Source organism: Neolamprologus brichardi, chromosome 18 (genome assembly GCF_056152115.1).
Source record: "Neolamprologus brichardi isolate AB-2024 chromosome 18, ASM5615211v1, whole genome shotgun sequence".
NCBI lineage: Eukaryota > Metazoa > Chordata > Actinopteri > Cichliformes > Cichlidae > Neolamprologus > Neolamprologus brichardi.
The window spans coordinates 4,544,893-4,565,649 of NC_142121.1; the positions used below are offsets into that span (position 1 = coordinate 4,544,893).

Genomic DNA, 20,757 nt, shown 5'->3' on the forward strand with positions numbered 1-20,757 from the left:
AGTTTTATTTTGTTGTGTTTATCCGCGACACCTTAAAGGCCGGTCCGTGAAAACATTGCCGGGCATAAACCGGTCCGTGGCGCAAAAAAGGTTGGAGACCGCTGGTCTAGTACATCATAGTACATTGAAGATACTGAAGTGGCACATAACCCAGGTAGCTACCACAACTAAAACAAAGTAGCTGCAGTAGGCTAACGTTAGTTTTTAAAAAAGAACTTATTTCCAGATGTTTCTTTAGGTTGGAGGTGAAGTCTTTTGACACTGAGAGCAGCTTGGTTGCTGGCAAACAGAGTTTGCATTTTACGGTCAGATTTCCCTTTCTTCTTTAACCTCCTAAGACCCGAACTCTTCCACAGCATGCATTTTTAATTTCTCTATGATATTTGGGCAAATTGGGGCCCGATGAATGTAGAAACAAAGAATTACCAGATTTTTTTTTTACCTTATTTTTGTTTTTAAGAAAAATGAGAGCCACATATGAGGCTATTCATTTAAAAATTTGATAGAACAGTAGCAGTATAATGTCCTCGTAGGTGGATATCAGGCCCTTGTAGAGCAAAATTAAGTATTTTGGTCTAAATAACCCAAAATGTGACGTCCACATATGTGGACGCAGGTCCTAGGAGGTTAAAAGTGAAGTGGCGTCAGAATTTCCAAGTAAGAAAAGCATTCCTGCTGGCTCTGGGTCCACTGTGTAACTGACGCCACCAACATTAACAGGACGTTTACATTAGAGCCTCTTATTGTGTGTTTTGTTTGGGTTTCTGGTAATGCATGGAATTAACAAAATTAGAGAGGGGATAGCCTGATATATGAAACAGGAAAAGACCGCTGTGGAATCCATTGATTTCAACAAAGTAACTAAATTCTAATCATCACCTATTTAAACAGCAACTGTAACAAAATACAGTTCCTCATATTTTGTGTTTTAAATACATAACGCCAGTACGTTTATTCTTGTTTTAACCGCTGTGTCTGTGGAGAGCATTTCATGTTTGGTGTCTCAAATCTTGTTGTAATTTGTGGTTTTATTTAGCATTGCAATATGCAAACAAACACTGCTACTTGCCAGATAGTAGAGTGGCATGGAAAAACAAAATGAGAAAGCTGGAACAGGTATCGACTTTGATGAAATGCTGCCTGCTGAGGATTTGTGTGTTTACCAGCCAAGAGCAGCTCTGACAAAGACAGAGGCTGACAGAGTGAGGAGGAAATAGCTGTTGGTAATTTACTCAACTTATCTTCACATAGTGCCAAAGCAGAAACACAGCGATGTTCAGTTCAGTTTTTTAATTCAATTTAAAAAGGTTCCTGGGAGAGAAAACATCACGGAGCCCAAACTCCATTATCCATGACAGGCGGTGGCAGATGGAAGGATTAACAGAGCGGGAGCTTCTTCACTTGTTGTGGCTTCGGAAGTAAAATATTTGCAACAAGAAAGCAAACACAAATGTTCAAAGTGTCTCTCTGACTTTACAGCTGCTGGGTGAAGACCGATTTCAGGACATCGAGAAGATCAAGACGATTGGCAGCACCTACATGGCTGTCTCTGGTCTGTCGCCTGAGAAGCAGGTGAGACCTTTGGGGTCGGCTGTTTTCTTTACTTTACATAAACAAAATAATTTGTATACATTAAATGAAAATAAAAGGTAATTAAGTGGTTTTAAAAATAATTTCTCAAAACACTGAGACATCGCTACGAACATTTAATGAATCTGATTTCTAACATTCTGCCGTTTCATTTCTCCAAACATGCTGGTTAGGATCCTCACACTAAGAGCGCCATCTGTTAGCTAGTTAAGTGTAACTTTGCTGAAAATTGGTTGTTTGATCAAAGTTTTGCAGCATGGCTGGAGTCAGCACCACATGTGAACTATTTTGCTTCTTGTAATTTAGTATTTTGAGGCAGAAGTACTAGAAAATATCAGAGGACTTTTCAGGCTGTGTGGAAGTAATTAAACGAATAAATAAAAATAATGACAGATCCCAGCCAGTCGCATCTGTTCGAGTGAAAGCATTAGATCGTCTAAAACCTCGAGTGAAGGCTTCAGTATCCACGGCAGTGAAAAGAGTTTTCTGATGCGCCTCCAGCTGGTCCTGATGTTCAGCTGACTCAGACCCTTCTGCTCTCACTCCCACAGCAATGTGAAGATAAATGGGGTCACCTGTGTGCGTTGGCAGACTTCGCCATCGCCCTCAACGAGAGCATCCAAGAGATTAACAAGCACTCCTTCAACAACTTTGAGCTGAGGATCGGTAAGAGCTTTGATGACGAAAGAGTAAAGAGTAACATTTTGTGGAGATCATCTCAGTCTAAACACTCAGAGTGGAGTGGACTGACAAACACCAGAACGCTGTGTGAGGACATGTGGGTAGTAGCAAAGAAAAAGCATTTTTACCTTTTAATGTGGCTGCAGCACAGAAATAATGTTCTCAGTGTGTCACTGCATCAACCTGAAATCCATGAAACTGAGAAAAAGCAACTGGTTGAATTGTTTCCTGTAGAAGCAGCAGGGGTGTGCTTAGTTTTACCTTGTTTTTCAAATGACTTCATAAACTTTCTGACAATAAAAAGCAAAGATCAGCTGTCTTAAGGCAAACTCAACATCGAGGAGTGCAGATTGCCACGGCAGACTTCTTCAGGTTCTTTCAGTCCTTAAGTGCAGAACAACAAGTACACAAAGAGTCAGATGCTAATCAGTGCAAAATAAAATGAAAAAACAATAAACGCACAGCTGGATGTTTAGTTGGAGATTCACTGACTTTTGGAGTCTCAAGTGGCCTTCTAACCCTTTAAGACCTACCATAGAACCAAGTCCGCCAGAGCTTATATTATATTTTTACATGCTGTGGAGCCATTTTTGGGAGCATTTCAAGTTGCTATACATCAATACAACCATTACAGCCTAAATTTTAATAATATGTCTGCATTAAGTGCATAGTAATTACATAAATTGCAAAAAAGTGCAATAAACTACAAAAAAATTGAAAATCGTTTTTGTTTTTTTAACATATATTTCTAGTTAGAGAAATTTAAGAGGCTTATCCCTCAAAACTGTAAATACAAAAAAGTTGCACAAAATAGTTTCCCACCACAGGAAATTTATTTTAGGTGTCTTCATAGTTTTATTTTTGAAATACACCAATTTTTATACACTGCAGAAAAAACAAAAATAAATATTATAGTGCAAATTTGCAAAAAAGCAGCATATGCATCAAAATAAACTATTTCCAGCAGTGCAATATGAGTCCTAAGCATCCCAGAAACGACTCAGAAAGTCATAAAGTCAAACATAACTTTTAAAAACACCAGTATAGGCTCATGAGGCCCTGATGGTAAAAAACTACATTTCCGTGAAAATGACGTCACTTCCGGTTTCGGGCAGGACATGGAGGACATGCGATCGTTTGTGGTGATGGATGTAGGAAGTGTTACAAACAGCTGATCGGATCGGCAAAGCGTGTTTCTGGATATTGTGTTTTTGTTGCTGCAAGCGCTTCTTATGCAGTTTTTGCAAAGTTATATGTGGAAGGAAACTGTGACCGAGCTGAGGGCATAAGATGTAAGTACAACTCTTCCGGTTTCATATGCAAAAAAAGTTATTGTGCTAGCTCACGTGGTTGCAGAGCTACCGGGATTTAAAAATAGTTATGCAAAACAGGGCGTGCCTGCTCCCACCGGCTTGAAAGGGTTAAGGAACTGCAGTTTTTAGCACCTCCAGATTGGTTATCAGCCCCTAACAGCTGGTCCTGTGTGTTTTTGGCAGGTATGACTCATGGCTCGGTGGTGGCAGGCGTGATCGGTGCCAAGAAGCCTCAGTACGACATCTGGGGGAAGACGGTGAATCTGGCCAGCCGGATGGACAGCACCGGCGTGAGCGGCAAGATCCAGGTTCCCGAGGAGACCTACCTGATCCTGAAGGAGCGCGGCTTCGCTTTCGAGTACCGCGGCGAGATCTACGTGAAGGGCATCAGCGAGCAGGAGGGCAAGATCCGAACGCACTTCTTGCTGGGCCGCGTGCAGCCCAACCCGCTCATCCTGCAGCCCCGCAAAATCACCGGCCAGTACTCGCTGGCGGCCGTGGTGCTCGGCCTGGTGCAGTCGCTCAACCGGCAGAAGCAAAAGCAAATCCTCAACGAGAACAACAACTCGGGCATCATGAAGGGCCACCACCACTACAACCGGAGGACGTTGTTAGCACACGGCGGCTCCGAGGTGGGAGGGGGCCATCACGCTGAAGCAGCTGATAAAACTGAGCTGTCCTGAAGAGCAGACTGGAGTTTCAGTTCCACAGATCTCTCAGAGGCAGGGCTGCTCGTCAGCCAGGAATAGTGCCTGTGGTTGAGTTAAACCTAAGTGGGCGGAGCTAAAGAACATTTCTTTCTAGCATGTTCGCAAAAAAAAAAACACAACAAACAAAAGTCCTTGAGGAGCTGTTGCAGTTTAAGCTGCTTTCAGGTTTATGTTGTACTGAATAAAGGCTGTTTTCTGAACTGGACAAAACAAACCCAACCTGTTAATAAGAGCTACGTAGGCAGGATTCAAATCAGGAATGTCATCTTATCTCCCAGAAATCAAAAAATGCACCAAGAGTGAACAAGAAAGAAAGGCTTCAGTGCTAAACTGAACTGAACACGGCTCGTTAAAGCTTAAATCTACTACTTTTAATCTTTAGTGTTACTGGTTGGAAAACTTCAATGAGGAGCTTGTTTAAGTAAACTGAGATGAAAGCAGTTTTTCCTCATTTTAATCTGAAATAGTCTTTCAGAAGATGCAAATAAATGCAACACCACGTAATATCAAGGAGAACAGGTCAACCAGGATCCAGCAGGAAGTTACTGATATTCTCCTCCAACATCCACCCTTCAGAGAAGTTAAATTATTTCATGCACATTTTGAAGGTGTTACATTTGTTGCACTGAGTTTGGATGGGTCTGAATTTTAGTAGTGATGTCACTGTGAGCACTGAGTTCACTATGTCATGATTTTTGCCCCTATAAAAGCAGGAGAGCACCACATCCAGACTTCATTCCAACACAGCGATGACTGAATTAACCTGCTGTGAACATTAGCAAACTTATATTGACTGAGCAGCTGTTCTTTTAAACTTTGTCATAGTTAAGATGTTGAAAAATGATAAACAGAGGCAGACTAGTAAGACACATTAGCTTACTTAACGGCTGAGCTGGCGTCAGTTCAAGGCCTGGAGTGCACTGGTGGAAACGCTAAAGAAGATGAATCAGAACGAGGTCTTGCTTAGTTCATTGGCAAATGTGGTTAAAGCCTTTGAAATGGTTACAAAGCAAACTGCACATCATGTGATATATAAATATCATGTCACTATAGCAACGCCATGCTTTTACGGTACCCAGAGTGTACAGTAATGAAACAAACCCAGGTTTGTCTGAGGGCGAGAACCGCACAATGGCCAACAAAGCACATTACTTTACAAAGTACGAATAATTTTACAGCAAAATATTTGCAAAAAATATTAAAGGTGGAAACAACAAACTTGCTTCACCACGTGAGGAAAAGTCACCATCCAGCACAACCAGGCTATGAAGGAGAGGATGCTAGCAGCTGATGACGTGAGTGAGTGGAGCACTTGCTAGATACACTTTATATGACAGGAAGAGAAAATGGACGGAAGTTACTGAACTGGTTTAAAAGCTTGACTAAAAATACAACATCCAGTGTAGAAAATATGTTTGAGTTTTATATGGGAAATACTGTGTGGCTCCACTTACAAGGTGGACTTAGTTTAGTTGTTGTTTAACTAAAGTGTTGAGCGTTTGCTTTGATTTAAAATATTTAATGTCACAATTGCTAGTCTTGGTAGTCGAGGATCAATCTGCCAGGACCTTTCCTCCTGGATGGTGCCCGGCACACCACCTGCCCATGTCCCTTTTTTGGGCTGTGCCCGGCCGGGCCCCATGGACTAAGGCCCAGCCACCAGATTTTGGGTTTCCCCCGGATAAGCTGGCAGAGGTGGCCGCGGAGAGGGAGGTCTGGGCCACGATCCAGCTCCGGATAAGCGGAAGAAGATGGATGGATTAAAATTTCCAGGGAACACAAGACTACTTTTGTGCTTAGGTTTGACTTATTCTGGCTCTACTATTGCACTAAAACGCTGCTGCTAGCATCTGTGCTAGCAGCAGCATCTGGTAGCAAGTCATCAGTGACAGCAGCTCGTTTGTTTACTTACACCTATAAATACTGCTGCTTGCAGCAACATTCAATTAAATTTTATTTATATAGTGCCAAATCACAGCAACAGTCACCTCAATGCTCAACATTCAGCATTTTATTCCCTATAACGTCAAAAGTTGCAGATTTTCTTAAAATGAAACGATATCACCTACCCCTACTTCGTAAATTCACCTTTTCAGGTTATGTAATACCTGCTGAAGGCTTTACACTCTCATACTTGTCTACATGTGACAGTTATGCACGATGAAAAGCCCTGACCCCCAAAGAATAAGCTCCGCAGCAAACGTGCACTCTGCAAGCGTCCAACTTTGATTGTAAATAGAGGACTGGCGTAGCTACCAGAGTGTCACCCAGTAGTTTGTTAATTCTGAAGTTTAGCTTTCATCAACATCTGTTTTTATTTTTTAAAAGCCAGATATGACGATGTTTGGATGTGAAGAATGCAAGGTGGAACGTTTCAATCGAACAGAAGCTACTGTAGCCTGGTTAGCATCCAATGGCTGTACTGGAGTTTGACTTGTTAACAAGTCTGGTCATACCCCTAGAAATTTTACAGTAGTCCTTATGCTCTGCAGCTTCACTGAACTGGGTACATGAATGGTTCCCCTGCTGCAGGTCCAGGTAAAGGCGACACACCTCACAGCTTTCCAGATCACAAGAAAGACTCCATCACTGCCATCGCCAGCTGCAGTGGAGCGCTGGTTCGAGTCAGCCTGACTTAAAGACAAAAGTCTTTCAACAGAAACCTGTCCAGTGAGTCTGCCAGCACGGGAAACACGAGATGTGAACAGGCCGATTGCTAGCTGGTTAGCTACAGCTGAATTTTCAAAATAAGGGTGTGTCCACTCCAAACAAGAATGGTGTCAAAGGGATGAAAAAAAGCTTTATAAAAAGTTAAAGTAAATTAAAGTAAATCTATACTAATAATTTAAATTATTAAACTATAAAAATTTATACTATAAAGGTGGAAATCTTTTTTTCCTTCTTTTCTTTTTTTTTAAACCAGGTTGTAAACATGTAAACGTGCTGATTTTTCCTGTATGGAGACTGACTCACCTTTGAAGACAGCCTCGAGTGGTCATTAGAGGAATTGCAGTTTTTGGTATATTAGCTTCGGTTCATTTTTCAGATGCACTTGGCTTTAAAACGTTGCCAGTGTTTTAAAGAGGAATAAAGGGCACTCAGAAAGTTTATCGGATCTTCAGGATAAACTCAACGCATTTTGGTGCGAAACACTGAATGTACACAGAAAAGCAGGCGCGCAACCAAGAGGTTCACAGATCTGCAGCCAAAGAGAGTTGGGAAAAACTTGCTAATCTCTGAGGTGATTATTGGAATTAGCATTGAGGCTCTTGCTCAATGCTAAAGCATTGAGCATTAGCATTGAGGCTAACTGGATTATATTGTTGTGGTGAACGAGCCTGCTGACCTTTCAACATCATGAATGTCATGTAAAAATGAATGAAAGTCACTTACATGTTTTCACCACAGTGACTTCTTTTCATCGTTCTAGGTTTACCAGGTAGCCCAAATGTGCTCAGAAAAAGAAAAAGAAAATCTCTGGCCCCTCCCACTTTGGGTTAACTCAACCAATGAGATCATTTCTGGCTCCTGAACATCTCCGCTTTTGATGCATGTTTGAAGAACTGAAAGTTCTCTTTGGAGGAGAAGGAGAAGAGTAGGAGTTGGTTGTGGTTGAGGTGGGAAGGAAGGAGGGAGGGAGACTCATCCACCCTCACCCGTTCGATATCCGTTTGACCGATCCCCTCGGACTGTCTGATGTTCCTCCTGTCATTTCCCCTTTTTCATGTCACCTGACTCCCAACCCATCCCTGCCTATAAACCCCGCCCTGCTCTGACCCTCGCCCGGTGTCGATGTTTCTTTTTTGTATTTCTTTTATATATGAGAACACAATAAAAAGGGGTCTAATTTTTTATACAAACATGTGTCTGGTTGCCTTTTTGTCCCGTTTCCATGGCTTCCCATTAGAGGCAGGTTTAGATACACCCTAAAATATGAGCTTTGACTGAGGATTAGTTAAACCAAGTGCACTTCAGACATATGTCTACATTCGTTGCACAAAGGTTAGTCGGTGATCGTCACCGAGTCATTAGTATTCAGTATTTCTAACTGAGGGAAATGTCTCAGAGGTTTCTGTGTAACTTCCTATGAATGAGTGCTTCAGTCCTTCCTGTGTCACCTCTTAGCAGAGGATACACCAAACCATCATTTCTGAAAGGAAAGACCACAACACCATCATGTAATTCATAACAACATCTCTGTGTTTGAGGTCGTTTTCTTCTGTGAAGCACTTTGTAATGTGGGTTTAGAAAAGCACTCGATAATTACAGATTATGCATTTTATTAAAACGATCTGAATACATTTAAGGTTTGATTGTCGTCTTATTGCCAGCCTTTAGGATTAACTAATTAATTAACCTGACTTAAAGGCAGGAGTTAGACTGGATCGTCTCTCCATCAGGAGGAGGAAATAGGAACTAATCTCATTTCACATTACTTTGTGGGCTTGTGTTCCAGTGTGAGGCGTCTTATTTTCTGTAATATCAACCAGTTGCTATTTATTTTTGTAAAAGTGTAAGCTGTATTATTCTAAGCCTGAAGTGTCTTTGTGAGACCCGTCCCATCTTTTGAATGCTGATGTTATTGAAAAGAGACAGCATTCAGTGCGTCTCCAGAAGAACAAGCAGGTTAAAAAGTATCTGATTCCATTTCCACATCTTTTTATCTTCTTGATTAAAAAAGCTTTTGATGAATTCTTCCTTCTCTTCACATCTGACAAGCGTGAAGTGAGGAAGTTGGAAGTGAAGCCAGACACCTGCTGCACAATCCCAAACCATCTGGACGCCGGCTGAGCTCAGCTGATGGTCGATGATCTGAATCAGAGCTGATCGTCTGCTCTGTTCAGACACAGGAAGGATGCTTTACTGTTCCCGTTTTAACACAAATACCAAACATCAACAGGATGTAAGAGCAGCTCTTTGATGTTTTACTGTAGCGGGGAGAATGAAAGTCTTCAAAAAGACACTGTCCAAAGGCCTGCACACTCACAAAATGCCCCCGAAATGTAGGAAATGTTAAAGACAAAGTGGCTCTGGGACAGAAACCTCAGCACACTGATAGGTAAGAAGGTGTTTTCAATGATCCCATTAGCGCAGCTTGTTAGCTGATCAAGATTCAGCTGACTCCCCACACCCACTCACTCACCTGTTCCTCATTTTCCAACCATCTCTGTGGATTTATAGAAGCCCTTTCCCACCCGCCGCTGTGTTGCCCTCTTCTACCTCCACAAGCTTTCACCCTCGTCTTTCACCTCCGTGACAGGGCTGAGCCTGCACATGTTTGTGGCTTTGTGATGTCCTGTATTCAAGTGTAACAAGGAGCAAATAAACGAGTGGGGAAAAAAGAAGCGGTCTGCTTTCATCCAAAAATGTCCTCCACACGCAACAATCAGTCCTGTATTTAGTCCCTGGATCTAGACGAGTGCCATCAAGGAGCTGGTAAACAGAGACATATCAGATTTATCGTCTTTGGTGTAATTTGAGGAAATTGAAGATTATTCCCCATGTGCTTTCTTGTGAATAAATGAGTTCTGATATCAGACATGACTGTGAAGAAGCAGACTGCAAACTAAAGACGGTGTCCTTGTCTGTGCACAAACACAATTCTGTAAATCAGTGGTGGAAATGGGTTTAGGAACAAATCATAGGCATCCTGCAGTTTGCAGGAACATCCACTTGATGGCGGTATACACCCAGGCAGACTGAATCAGCCTTAAACACACACTTGCTGATTGTGTGGCTGCAGAAAGATTTCATCTCTTTCTTCCTCGTTCTTTCCTGCTGATATGTGAGGAACAAGAAACCAGTCAGGACTTGAAACTGGAGTTTGAAGTGCATTTATATAACTGAAGTTTAAAAAAATATTTTTCCTAAAACCATTAATTAAACTTTTGAAAAAGAAATTCATCCTTTAACCCTTTAAGACCTACCATAGAACCAAGTCCGCCAGAGCTTATATTATATGTTTACATGCTGTGGAGCCATTTTTGGGAGCATTTCAAGTTGCTATACATCAATACAACCATTATAGCCCAGATTTTAATAATATGTCTGCATTAAGTGCAAAGAAATTACATAAATTGCAAGAAAGTGCAATAAACTACAAAAAAGTTGAAAATCGTTTTTGTTTTTTAACATATATTTCTAGTTAGAGAAATTTAAGAGGCTTATCCCTCAAAACTGTAAATACAAAAAGTTGCACAAAATAGTTTCCCACCACAAGACATTTATTTTGAGTGTCTTCATAGTTTTATTTTTGAAATACACCAATTTTTATATACTGCAGGAAAAATGAAAATAAATATTATAATGCAAATTTGCAAAAAAGCAGCATATGCATCAAAATAAACTATTTCCAGCAGTGCAATATGAGTTCTAAGCATCCCAGAAACGACACAGAAAGTCATAAAGTCAAACATAACTTTTAAAAACACAAGTATAGGCTCATATGGCCCTGATGGTAAAAAACTACATTTCCGCGAAAATGACGTCACTTCCGGTTTCAGGCAGGTCATGGCGGACATGCAAAAGTTCATGCTGACGTAGGAAGTGTTACAAACAGCTGATCGGATCGGCAAAGCGTGTTTCTGGAATATTATGTTTTTGTTGCTGCAAGTGCTTTTTATGCAGTTTTTGCAAAGCTATATGTGGAAGGAAACTGTGACCGAGGACAAGCTGATGGCATAAGATGTAAGTACAACTCCTCCGGTTTCATATGCAAAAAAAATTATTGCGCTAGCTCACGTGGTTGCAGTGCTACCGGGATTTAAAAGTAGTTGCGCAAAACAGAGCGTGCTGCTCTGACCGGTTTTAAAGGGTTAAGCATAAGCTGTATATAAAAGACAGACATAGCTAGCTTGACTACAGGATTCCACAACCCAATATTGGGTTGGACTGCAAAGGCTAAAACTGAGCTCTCAAACCATCATCATCTAAGGCTACGTTCACACTGCAGGCGCATCAAATCTGACTTTTTTGACCCTATGTGCCCATATCCGATCATGGTATGACAGTTTGAACAGCACAAATCCGATATTTTCAAATCCGATCTGGGTCACTTTCATGTGTGGTACTGAATCCGATACATATCTGATGTTTTAGAAAGCGACTGCTGTTTGAATGGTCATGTTGCATCACTGACAGAAGACAGACGCCAATTATTGGCCCCAGAGAAGACAAATGAGAAAGCATGGCGGCGGAAACTGGAGCCAATGGGCAGAAGCTGAGGTTTTGGACTTGATTAGCATATGGGGAGACAATTCTATTCAAGCTAAACGTGAAGGGTCGTATCCAATGTTCCCTCTACAATAAAGTTACGTTGAAACCAAGCACACCATTGTTTTTCTTGTGACATTACCAATAAGTTTGATGTGTCACATGGCCCTCTTCCTATTGAAAAAACAAAAGTTGTATCCAAGATGGCCGACTTCTAAATGGCCACCATGGTCACCACCCATCTTGAGGAGTTTGCCCCCTCACATATACTAATGTGCCACAAACAGGACTTTAATATCACCAACCATTCCCATTTTATTACGGTGTATCCATATAAATGACCCACCCTGTACAATGTTTGGTTTTCTTCCTGAATACTGTCGTTGTTCATATTTACTGCTGGAAGAAACGGTAAAAACGGCGTTTTATAAGGAAAGCACTCTCCGCCTGTGAGCAAAAACAAAATTAAAAAAACAACAACCACCCTTTCCTATTGGTGGAAAAAAGCATTTAGTTGTTTAGGAAGGGGGAAGTTTCAGGAGTGACGGCGGTGTTTTGAGATGTGAGAGATTTGCAACGTTTAGCTCAAATCTTGTGTAGTTAGTGTGTAGTGTAGTCAATAGTTTTGTTGTGTGTGTCAGAACAATGAGGCGACTGCTGAGTGTTACAGGAGTGATACATCTGCTGTTGTCAGGCCTGCAGGTATCAGGCTGTTCTCCTTCATCTCATAGTGGACAGAAATTATTTTTTGGAGTGGCACAAATAATTTGTGTGGCATCAGATTTGATGCAGAACAGCTGATTGTTCTGTAAATAGTTTGAAATGTTTATTTAAAAAAAACACTTTTGCTGCATTTTTAGGTAAAAGCTGCAAAAAACGTTGTTTGCATAACTCAGTTACTTTTTTTGAAGAAGTAACTATATAATTAATAACCCAACATTGGTCATTATTAACTGTATTTTGCAGACGGAGAGTTACAGACTCTCTGCCAGACCACAGACTCATCATACAAGTCAGAGATTTATTTTTTTATTTAAAAAGTTTTGCTTTCAAAATTGGAGTTCAAGTTATTTTTACATGAACAAGATTTTTTTTTTAAATTTTCATTGTAAGTGGGCTAAAGCAGTTAATTAAAAGTAGTCTAACATAAATGTAAACGCTGTAATTATTTTATTATTTTAATAAACATGTAACTTGGATGGATTCGATGCCGGCGTGACCACAGTGCACACGTCTGCTGTTGCTCACAGTGGTCCAAGTGTCCACTCAGGGAGTTTGTGTGTTCGCTCAGACACATGAAAAATTCGAGGGAACGTTGGTCGTATCGTAACCGGGCTGTGTTCGAGTGCATTGCCAGAGAAATGGTTGAACGAGGGCACACAGCCTTACAGCCAAGTTTAAAGAAGCTGAAGATGTAAACAAACAAAACGGACGTAGTCGAGTCACCTGCCCGTTTTATGATGAGCTTGACCGCGTTTTGGGCTCTGTAGCCGCCATTTTTACTTCCGTAAACAGAGTGTGTGACGTCTTCTTTTGCGCATGCAGGCTACTGTGAATCGTTCACACTACAGCGCGTTTGCTGTTACATTTTATTTGTAGTGTGAACAACCAGACAATCGGATTTGAGCATTACGACATGCAGTGTGAACGTAGCCATAGTGCAGGGGTGGGCAACTCCAGACCCCGAGGGCCGGTGTCCCTGCAGGTTTTAGATGTGTCCTTGAACCAACACAGCTGATTTAAATGGCTAAATTAGCTCCTAAACATGTCCTGAAGTTCTCCAGAGGCCTGGTAATGAACTAATCATGTGATTCAGGTGTGTTGACCCAAGGTGAGATCTAAAACCTGCAGGACACCGGCCCTCGAAGCCTGGAATTGCCCACCCCTGCCTTAGTGTTTCTGAGTGAAACAGAGGAACAAGGTGGAGACTCATCAGTCAAATGACATGCTTGCTCTAAAGCAGGGGTGGAGAACTCCTGCAGGTTTTAGATGTGTCCTTGATCCAGCACAGCTGACCTAAATGGCTAAATGACCTCCTCAACATGTCCTGAAGTTCTCCAGAGGCCGGCTAATGAACTAATCATGTGATTCAGGTGTGTTGACCCAGGGTGAGATCTAAAACCTGCAGGACACCGGACCTCGAGGCCTGGAGTTCTTCGCCCCTGCTCTAAAGCATCGCCTGTAAGGTGTGAGGACCTCAATTTATAAAATTATCACCCTGTTGTCACCACGTTTCTGGTCCTCAGTAACACTGGCTGAACGCAGTGCAAAGATGATTGTTATGTTTATTACATGCAGCTAAGTTATTTCCATCCATTTTCTATCCAATTCATGATCTCAGTGGTGCTGAGCCGATCTCAGGTGTCACGGGGCAAGAGACAGGGCACACCCTCGACAGCCTGCCAGTCTGTCACAGGGCTAACTCATAAAGACAGCCATTCACACTCATACCTGTAGACAACTCAAATCACCAGCTAGCCAAACCCCACGCATGCCTTTGGATTGTGGGAGGAAGCTGGAATGAAACCGCACAGAGAAAAGGCTCCAGGCTGGATTCAAACCTGGGACCTTTTCACTGTGAGGCGACCCTGCTACCACAGGTAGCTTCTCCCCCAGGTTTTTACTCACATTTATAAAACAAACACAAGTCTGTGTGATTTTTATTTTCCCTCGCTTCTTTGTTTCTCCTGCAGAAGTTTCCAATGGTACATGTTTGTGATCGCTTCCACACACTAATTTGCTTTTAACACATTTGTGTGCTTTGGCCAGGCACCATGAAGGTAACGTGGCTCAATACAATAGTGTGGATTGAGAACTGTGTCTGTTCCAAGTCTGTTTAAGAGTCTTTTATACCTCCAATGCTTCTTTGCTTTGAAGTGATTTTTGTTTTTATCATTTTTAACCACTAGGGGCCAGGAAGAGACCAAAAACGGATCTTCTAGGACCCACCAAGACAGAGATTTAAGTGTCATGTTGGCAGCTCAAAAATAATGTGGTTAGAAGTGCAAGCTTAAAATCTTAAAGCTTTTATCTTTTCAATAAATGAAGCCCTGCACTCATCAGTCTGCAACCTCCAGTAAAATTGGTAAATTTAATCTCTGCTAAGACGTTTGCACAACCAACTGGCAGCAGCATCACGACTGAAAGGTGATGATAGCAGCTGCAGCCATGCAGCTTAATTTGGTGTAATATTCACCCACAAACTGCTTCAGGAAAGGCGACAGCACGGAAACTAATAAATAGTTTGAATGATCTCAGATGTTAAAAAATCGTTGCATCATGAAATCTCCTTTCCTACTCTTTCTGCCACAAAGGAGTGTTGCCACAGAGACATCGCCGACGAATGGATTGGTAAATCAAACGGGAACGACTCTGAGCATCTGGTCACCACGACGGTGACGAACACGAGTGCGGCGAGTTCAGGACAAATTGATTGTTTCTCTCATTTCCCTCCCCCGTATGGATTTTTTGTTTGACATGAAGGAGGAGGAGGAGGGAACGAGGGGAGAAGCAGAGATGTGGAGAATGGAGTTGCTATGGTGACAGGGGCACAGTGAAGCGTGTGTGTGTGTGTGTGTGTGTGTGTGTGTGTGTGTGTGTGTACACAAGTTTGTTGCAAAAGCTGGATGTCAAGCTAAATGGGGGTGTCAAACATGTGGTTCAGGGACTAGAAGCAGCTCTTCAAAGGGTCCAGTTTGGCCCACTTGATGCTCAATGAGGTGATGTTATCCGGTCGTTAAGTGATGACGTGACGAATCCTACTTCCAGGCCTAAAGTAGTCTGTGTTTAACATGGCTTTTGTGTTGTTAACATGTTTAATGTTTTGTATTTTCTTCTATTTAATCTCAAAAAGCTCCTAAAACAGTCAGTGATCACTGTTGACCTCCCTCGGCTTTTATTACCGCTAATCATTTATTTAAGCTCAGTTTTTAAACCCTTAGGATGTAACTACAGCCCAGCCCATGCAGCAGTATATGAATGACTAACCTCGTATTGTGGATGGATTCTCAGTTGTTCTCCTGGCTGAAGTTTGGTCCTTTTACAGCATCCTGCCATGCGATTACATTTGTTCCTGACCACCGAGAACACTCACGCTAACTTTTATCGAGAGGAAAAAAAGTTAGCTTGTTTATATTATGCTAACATAGCTGTGTCGCTAGCGGTCACGTAGCACATCATTATATACCAGCTAGCTAAACTTCAGTAACCCTACAAACGTCACTGCTGTTTAGTTTTCTGTCTTCATTTATGTTGGAAGTGATAACAGAGCTGTACGTTTTAATTTGTTTCCAAAACCCTGCAGTCAGGACATGCTATATTGTATTTAGCTAGAAGCTAGCGAGCTAACTTCCTGCTAACTTCTAACTCCGTTAAATGTCATAAATTCCGTTTTCATGGATGCCTGGATGTTAAACTCAATTGTTACACCTGGTAGAGCAGAACGCTGATCATTTTATTAAAGATGAAAGACTTTAGACAGTTTTTCAACTCTCAGTAATGCCAAAGTGATCGTTTGATATATGGACCTGCAGCAGAGTTTAGGCCCAGACACGAATAGTGACGTCAGACTTAACAACTGGATTAATCTCTCATATTTTTAGTGCTGTGCAAAGGTATCATAGTGTATTAACACAGGCTTTAAAATGTCTTTACAATCCACTTGAGTCACTTAAATTGTAATAATTTAAAATGCAAATTATTTTTTAGGCCTTGGGATTAGAGAGGTCTTTGACTTGAAGTCGTGGTTTCTTGTGCACAGTTCTGACACCAAGTCTGACGCCACGGTTCCCAATCAGAAAAATGTGGTGTGTCCACTCTGGAATAAGAATGAGCTGCTGCCTCAAGTATCCCGGATTCTGTTCAGGAGGGAAGGAGCGAGCGGGAGATCGACTTCCAGATGGATTGGTGCTGCTTCTGCAGAGATGCAGATGCTGTCCCGTTCTGTCATGATGAAAAGAAACCGAGTGTGAAAGCAAACCTGTTGATTTTCAGGTCTGTTTATATTCCCTCCTTCACCTGTGGTCAACAGCTCTGGCCAAAAGAACGAGACTGCAGATACAAGCAGCAGAAATGTTTCCTCTAAAGGTCGTCTGGGCTCAGCGTTACAGAGGAGTGTGGAGCGCTGCCATCTGAGCTGCTATTCCTCCATATCAAAGGAAGCTAGTTGAGGCTTTTCAGGCGTCTAACTAGGATCCTCCCTGGATGCCTCTTAGTTGATGTTATTGTATCCGATCTTTAACCACACTGGAGTGTGTGCATGATTACTGCTGTTGTAGCTGTGTGTTTATATGTCTGCTTCCTAAATCCCCCTGACAAATTCCTCAAGCAAAAGGTGGGTACTTACTTTTTATATCAATATTGTATGAATACAATATTGAGTCCTTATAATTATTGAATAAATCTCAAACTGCACAATGACCAGTTTCTCTCTGAGGCTATCCCTGATTGCTTCATGAACCAATGTATGGCACAAATTATAACATTAATGATTAATCAGTGTTTATATTAAAAAGTGAAGTGGTGAGAGCAGATCAACAGCTTCAAGCAGGTCTGCTGTCATGAACTGGATTTACATATTTTCAGAACACCTCAACATTCAATTACAAATTGGTTGTTACTGATTTAGCATCAGGTTGTTTCCAATTTGAGCCTCAGTGAAGCAGCTGATCAAATCATAACCGTTATTTTGCCTAAAATATACCAGTAAGCGCGCAGGCAGACGCGTGGTGTTTCCCTGCCTGCTGTTGGGAGTCATTATTGTTTCTGAATATTAAAAATTAGAAACACTTGAGGAAAATTTGATTGCCTAAGGCAGGAGTTTGATGTTCCAGACTACATCAAAAAGCTGATTTTTTTCATCAAAAGAAACTCCAAGGAAAATAAAAGTCAGAGTTATGACAGTAAATTAATTAGCTTAGAAGCGTTCATTTGAATGCAAACAGTTTGATAACAGAGCTTTCTTTAGTTTAGTTGTTCTGCACCAGTAACACCAGCACTGAACAATATTTGCATTTGTTTTTAAAAAGAGCATTGTGGAAACTTTTTTTCTTGGTTCAAAATCTATCACAAGGTCTCCAGCGGCTAATAGATGGATAACGGATTTCATTATCCAGGCGGCTCTAGCTTCAGGGGGTCAGAGGTCAAAACAAGAGCGGACCTCCTTTCGAGTTTTAGCCTGTTTTCAGCTCTCAGAGGTCTCGACCAAACACAACCACCATGGTGCTAAAATCGACGTTCCTGTTGGCTTTAGTCGATACTGACTGGTTAAAATTCCAGCTGAGACTTTATGAACAAACTGTTCAGAGGAAAAACACTCCAGCTTGGCTTCACGTGGTACACGAGGTGTTTAACCCTTTAAGACCTACCATAGAACCAAGTCCGCCAGAGCTTATATTATATTTTTACATGCTGTGGAGCCATTTTTGGGAGCATTTCAAGTTGCTATACATCAATACAACCATTACAGCCTAAATTTTAATAATATGTCTGCATTAAGTGCATAGTAATTACATAAATTGCAAAAAAGTGCAATAAACTACAAAAAAATTGAAAATCGTTTTTGTTTTTTAACATATATTTTTAGTTAGAGAAATTTAAGAGGCTTATCCCTCAAAACTGTAAATACAAAAAAGTTGCACAAAATAGTTTCCCACCACAGGAAACTTATTTTGAGTGTCTTCATAGTTTTATTTTTGAAATACACCAATTTTTATACACTGCAGGAAAAACGAAAATAAATATTATAATGCAAATTTGCAAAAAAGCAGCATATGCATCAAAATAAACTATTTCCAGCAGTGCAATATGAGTCCTAAGCATCCCAGAAACCACACAGAAAGTCAAAGTCAAACATAACTTTTAAAAACACCAGTATAGGCTCATAAGGCCCTGATGGTAAAAACTACATTTCCGCGAAAATGACGTCACTTCCGGTTTTGGGCAGAACATGGCGGACACGCGAAAGTTCGCGCTGATGGACATAGGAAGTGTTATGAACAGCTGATCGGATCGGCAAAGCGTGTTTCTGGAATATTATGTTTTTGTTGCTGCAAGTGCTTTTTATGCAGTTTTTGCAAAGCTATATGTGGAAGGAAACTGTGACCAAGGACAAGCTGATGGCATAAGATGTAAGTACAACTCCTCCAGTTTCATATGCAAAAAAAATTATTGCGCTAGCTCACGTGGTTGCAGAGCTACCGGGATTTAAAAATAGTTATGCAAAACAGAGCGTGCTGCTCCGACCGGTTTTAAAGGGTTTAAGAGCACACAACATGAGTAACCCATAATCAGGACTGCACTGACGGTCTGTTATTAATTTTTTTAAATCTTTTTTTTAAATCTTTTATGAATTGGAGATGGACTCCAACCCAGGTCCCTGCAGTAGCCTTGCTGTTGAGGTTACCTGCACAACTACAGGTGAGCTTTCGTGGTCCCAAAGTATTGTTTTAATGGAAAGATGGGAGAGCAGTGGAATAAGTAAAAATTATTTTTTACTTTTCTCTCCAAAAACAGATCTCAAAGAGTCAATGTTGTTCCTCAGATGAACATAATTGTCGAATAAATGATGATGTTGGTCGTTGGCTTTAAAATTTCTGGGCAGGTAACCGAAATCTAACAAGAACAAAGATCACAGCGTCCTGGGTCAGAAAGCTACACACAGCTCTACACGCCCATTGCACATACACTTAATAACAACATTGATAATGTACTCTCTCTCTCATATCACATCACTGTACATGCATTTAACAACAAAATAACGTACTTCAATAATATGCTTCACAACCGTTTTAGACTGGATGGAGCTACACCACCTTTAACTTTAATCCTTAACCACAGGCCGCAAAAAATGTGAATGAAGCTTCCGGGTCATCGAGCTAATTGTCGCGGGTCTGCGGCTGCATTTATTTGAGCGTCTGCGCTTGGGTCTTCTTGAGGCAGGAATTAGGTCGAAAAAACATGTGAAACAAAGGCGAAAGAACACAGAAGTATACTAACCTGAAACCTAAACTGGGGAAAAACAAATCAAAGATCTAAATACAAGGACCGTGGGAAAACCTACAAACCGTGAACACGGAGAGACGAGCAGACGACCTGACGATGAACAAAGGAAGACAGAGACTTAAATACACAGAGTTACGAGGGAAGTGGAAACACACGGGGAACACAGCTGATACAACTGAACGAGGTAAAACTAAACACACTGAACATGGACCATGATACTATCAAAATAAAACAGGAGCCACTGAGACGACGACTAACACATGGGCGTGACACCGGAGGAAAGTCAGGCAAGAGAGGGAGCGGGGGAACACGAGAGAGCACATGAAAGCATAACACAACAACGACGCGACACAGAAGACACGATAGACTCGGACAGAAAACTGGCGGGCTGGGAGTAATATTAACTTACATGAAAACCAACGACTAAACTAAATGACAAAACTAACGCTTTACAAAGAAATCAGAAAAACATTGCAAACTCAAAATTACCGGTCGAATGACCCAGAACCATGACACTGACACCGTGCTTTAAACCTGCAATTTCTCTGAAAGCCACCAGATGGCAGTAGCTGCTAGCTTTCTGTCTTGGCCTCTGTAAACACTTTGCCTTTTCTTATTTTTAAAGTCATACTATATTTCTAAGTAAAGGGCTTTCTGTGGTATGTAGCTAGTCAGTGGCTAGTTACTTGTCAGTCACGTAATCGAGATGGTGACAGTGAAACAATGTCACCAAGAAGTGATGTCACAGTAGTTATGTCAATCTTTCATCTTTAACAAAAAACAAATGGATTAGTTATTAAAGAAAAAAATAACTAAGGAGGAATTTAACTATAAACGTTTTTTATGTGAGTGTGTTTATTTCTTCTGTAAAGTTAGAAGCTTCTCTATAGGGACTCGTTTTTGGAGCGAGCCTCAAGTGGACATTAGAGGAACTGCAGTTCTTCACACTTCCACACTGGCTGCTTTATTTTCATCCCTGAGGGTTGCTGTTTGGCCTAAACTGGCTACCATACAATGTCCCTGTCCAAACCTGTTTTTCTTTGGTCATCAGGAATGTGAGTGAAAATGTTTAATTTTCTCAATTTTGCTCCCTGAACGAGCTGCTGCGGCTGTCATGGGCATGGCCTAAAATATTGTTTTACTAGCGTGTACACACACACACACACACACACACAGTCTGCCCGTGGCATCACAGCTGAGCTCACATTATTACCTCAGAGCCCGTTGTCCACACCAAATGAAGCAGCCAA

General features: G+C 41.3%; 1 protein-coding gene across 2 annotated transcripts in view; it reads left to right on the plus strand.

Moving 5' to 3' along the window:
* The window catches only part of adcy8 (adenylate cyclase 8 (brain)), a 151,510-nt gene extending 147,002 nt beyond the window's left edge, over positions 1–4,508 (plus strand). For both annotated transcript variants that reach the window (XM_087831364.1, XM_087831365.1), the window contains 3 exons: positions 1,480–1,572; positions 2,142–2,256; positions 3,768–4,508. In XM_087831364.1, the coding sequence (XP_087687490.1) occupies positions 1,480–1,572; positions 2,142–2,256; positions 3,768–4,267 (708 nt within the window). In that variant the 3' untranslated portion in view covers positions 4,268–4,508. The remainder of the gene's footprint in view (positions 1–1,479; positions 1,573–2,141; positions 2,257–3,767) is intronic.
* The last annotated feature ends 16,249 nt before the right edge of the window (positions 4,509–20,757 follow it).